We start from the raw sequence: 3,742 nt of genomic DNA, 5'->3' as shown, positions 1-3,742 counted from the left end.
TTAAAGGTGTTGGTGCAGTGAAAGGTCAGGGTTCTATGAAAGGCAGGGGTTCTGTAAAAGGTCGTGGTTCTCTCAAAGGTCGTGGTTCTCTCAAGAGTCAACTACAGATGAAGGGTCAAGATCTCCTGGATGAAGCAATTTCAGTTAAAGTTCACACGCAGGTCCAAGGACAGGATCTCTTGGGAGAAGCAGTTTCAGTTAAAGGTGTTGGTACAGTGAAGGGTCAGGGTACTGTGAAAGGTTGGGATTCTTTGAAAGGTCGGGGTTCTCTGAAAAGTCGGGGTTCTCTGAAAAGTCGTGGTTCCCTGAAAGGTCGCAGTTCTTTGAAAGGTCAACAACAGACAAAAGGACAAGATTTTCTGGATGAAGCTGTTTCAGTGAAAAGTTTCTATCCTGTGAAAAGTCACATGCAGGTCAAAGGACAAGATCTGGGAGAAACAGTTTCAGTTAAAGGTGTTGGTGCAGTGAAGGATCAGAGTTCTGTGAAAGGTTGGGGTTCTCTGAAGGGTCAGGGATCTGTGAAAGGTCGGGGTTCTGTGAAAGGTCGGGGTTCTCTGAAGGGTAGGGGTTCTTCCAAAGGTCACCGACAGATGAAAGGACAAGATATCCTGGATGAATCAGTTTCAGTTAAAGGTCTCCATCCTGTGATAGGTGGCACACAAGTCAAAGGACAAGGCCTCTTGGAAGAAGAATTTTTGGTTCAATATACAGAGCCAGTGATTAGCCAAATTTGGATTGATGGACAAGATTTTGTGGAAGAAGCAGTTTCAGTTAAAGGCCTCGGTCCTGTGAAAAGCCACATGCAGATCAAAGGACAAGCTCTCTTGGGAGAAACAGTTTCAGTTGAAGGTGTTGGTGCAGTGAAAGGCCAGGTTTCTATGAAAGGCTGGAGTTCTATGCAAGGTCGCAGTGCTATAAAAAGTTGGGGTTCTGTGAAAAGTTGGAGTTCTGTGAAAGGTCATGGTTCTCTAAAAAGTCATCAACAGATGAAAGGTCAAGGTTTGCTGGATGAAGCAGTGTCAGTTAAAGGTATGCATCCTGTAAAAACTCATGTGCAGGTCAAAGGACAGGATCTCTTGGGAGAAACAGTTTCAGTTAAGAGTGTTGGTGCAGTGAAGGGCCAGGGTTCTGTGAAAGGCCGGGGTTCTGTGAAGGGTCGAGGCTCTCTGAAAGGTCGTGGTTCTCTCAAAGGTCGTGTTTCTCTCAAAGGTCAACTACATATGAAAGGTCAAGATCTCTTGGGAGAAGAGGTTTCAGTTAAAGGAACCCATTCTGTGAAAGGTCATATACAGATCAAAGGACAAGATCTGTTGGGAGAAACAGTTCCAGTTAAAGGTATTGGTGTAGCGAAGGGCCAGCATTCTAAGAAACGCCAGGGTTCTGTGAAAGGCCAGATTTCTGTGAAAGGTCAAGGTTCTGTGAAAGGTTGGGCTTCTCTAAAGGGTCAAGTTTCTCTGAAAGGTCGTGGTTCTCTCAAAGGTCACCAACAGACAAAAGGACAAGATTTCTGGGATGAAGCTGCTTCAGTTAAAGGTCTCCATCCTGTAAAAGGTCATACACAGTTCAAAGAGCAAGATCTCACAGGTGAAGACATTTTAGTTCAACATACTGATCCAATGATCAGTCAAATTGGGGTTGATGGACAAGATTTTGTGGAAGAAGCAGCTTCAGTTAAAGGCCTCGGTCCTGTGAAAAGTCGCATGCAGGTTAAAGGACAAGATCTCTTGGGAGAAACAGTTCCAGTTAAAGGTGTTGGTGCAGTGAAGGGCTGGGGTTCTGTGAAAGGCCAAAGTCCTGTGAAAGGTCAGGGTTCTCTGAAAGGTCGGGGTTCGGTAAAAGCTCGGGTTTCTCTAAAAGGCCATGGTTCTCTAAAAGGTCAACTACAGATGAAAGGACAAGAGCTCATGGGTGAAACAGCTTCAGTTAAAGGCCTCAGTCCTGTGAAAGGCCACATGCAGGTCAAAGGACAAGATTTCCAAAGAGAAGCAATTTCAGTTAAGAATCTTGGCACTTTGAAAGGTCAGAGTTACCTGAAAGGCATGGGTTCTCTGAAAGGTCACCAGCAGATCAAAGGACAAGATCTCCTGGATGGAGCAACTTCAGTTAAAGGTCTCCATCCTGTGACAAGTCACATGCAGGTCAAAGGACATGATCTCCTGGGAGAAATAGTTTCAGTTAAAGGTGTTGGTGCAGTGAAAGGCACAGGTTACCTGAAAGGTCAAGGTTCTGTGAAAGGTCAGGAATCTGTGAAAGGTCGTGGTTCTTTGAAAGGTCACCTACAGATGAAAGGACAAGATCTCCTGGGGGAAGCAGTTTCAGCTAAAGGTCCCCATCCTGTGAAAAGTAGCACACAGGTCCAAGGACAAGACCTCCTGGGAGAGACAGTTTCAAATAAATGTGTCCATCCTGTGAAAGGTGACAAGCAGGTTCAAGGACAAGACCTCCTGGGAGATGCAATTTCACTTAAGGGTCTCAGTTCTGTAAAAGATCAAATGCAGGTCAAAGGACAAAATCTCATGGAAGTAGTTGCAGTTAAAACAGTTAGTTCTGTGAAAGGTCATGTACACATCACAGGACAAGATGCCATGGGAGAATTTTTAGGTCAACATAAAGATCCCATGTTTGGTCACATTTGGGTTGCAGGACAAGATTTCATGCATGAATCATTTTCAGTTAAAGGTCTTGGTTCAGTGAAAGATCGAATGCGGGTCAAAGGACAAAATTTCATTGGAGAAGCACTTTCTCTTGAAGGTCTTGGTTCTCTGAAAAATCATATGCAAGTCAAAGGACAAGATTTCATTGGTGAAGCAATTTCTATTAAAGATCTTGGTTCTGAGAAAGGTCATGTGCAGTTCAAAGGACAGGATTTCATTGGAGAAACAGTTTCACTTAAAGGTCTTGAACCTGTGGAAGGCATGCAGGTCAAAGAACAAGCTTCCATAGGAGAAGCAGTCTCAGTCAAAGGTATTGATTCTGTGAAAGAGCACTTGCAGGTTAAAGGACAAGACCTCCTACAACAAGCAGTTCCAGTCAAAGGTGTAGGTTCTTTGAAAAGTCACATGCAGGTCAAAGGACAAGATCTTCTAGGAGAAACAGTTTCAGTTAAAGGTCTCAGTCCTGTGAAAGGTCAGGGTTCTGTAAGAGGTCTGAGTTCTCCCAGAGGTCCCACGCAGATCAAAGGACAAGATTCCACAAAAGTAGCGATTCTGGCACAAGGTCTAAGTTCTCTGCAAAATCGTATGCAGCTTAATGGACAAACAGGCATGGAAGAAACAGTCTTAACTAAAGGTCAAGATCTTATGAAAAGTCACACACAGTTTAAAGGACAAAATCACATGCAAGAACAAGAAGCATTTAAAGGTCAAGAAACATTCAAAGGGCAAAGTTTCAGTAAGCCTGGCTCATGCCCTGAAATTGTAGCACAATGCACATATGCAAGTAATCCCAACATGTGTGGGAGTGATGTGGAGTGCCCAGGGACTAAGAAATGCTGTTTGGGCATATGCGGGATGGAGTGTTTAATCCCTGAGTGAGTTGAGCACTAGTTGGAAGAAGAGGGGACCTCTGCCAATACAGAAGGGGGTTGAGTAATGGGAAGTAATGTCAGGGTGGTGGAAAGGAGAAAATGGGGAGTTGTTGGACAGACTGAGAGACTGAGGGGTCTCAGGCCATAAGCAAAGTGCAGAGAGGATGTCCCCATCCCTGCACTAGGTCTGAGTTCTTTGACTTGCTGAGTCATATC

General features: G+C 44.5%; 1 protein-coding gene across 1 annotated transcript in view; it reads left to right on the top strand.

The window, feature by feature from the left end:
- Window positions 1–3,533, top strand: part of LOC101590574 — an 11,470-nt gene extending 7,937 nt beyond the window's left edge. Inside the window, exons 6-13 of the mRNA XM_004631022.1 lie at window positions 7–204; window positions 349–561; window positions 652–802; window positions 947–1,137; window positions 1,282–1,400; window positions 1,707–1,749; window positions 1,786–1,821; window positions 1,858–3,533. Coding sequence (XP_004631079.1) covers window positions 7–204; window positions 349–561; window positions 652–802; window positions 947–1,137; window positions 1,282–1,400; window positions 1,707–1,749; window positions 1,786–1,821; window positions 1,858–3,533 — 2,627 coding nt within the window. The remainder of the gene's footprint in view (window positions 1–6; window positions 205–348; window positions 562–651; window positions 803–946; window positions 1,138–1,281; window positions 1,401–1,706; window positions 1,750–1,785; window positions 1,822–1,857) is intronic.
- The last annotated feature ends 209 nt before the right edge of the window (window positions 3,534–3,742 follow it).

The sequence above is a fragment of the Octodon degus genome, unplaced genomic scaffold (assembly GCF_000260255.1).
Source record: "Octodon degus isolate 3935 unplaced genomic scaffold, OctDeg1.0 scaffold00037, whole genome shotgun sequence".
NCBI classification, from domain to species: domain Eukaryota; kingdom Metazoa; phylum Chordata; class Mammalia; order Rodentia; family Octodontidae; genus Octodon; species Octodon degus.
This window is presented reverse-complemented; position numbering and strand designations above follow the sequence as displayed.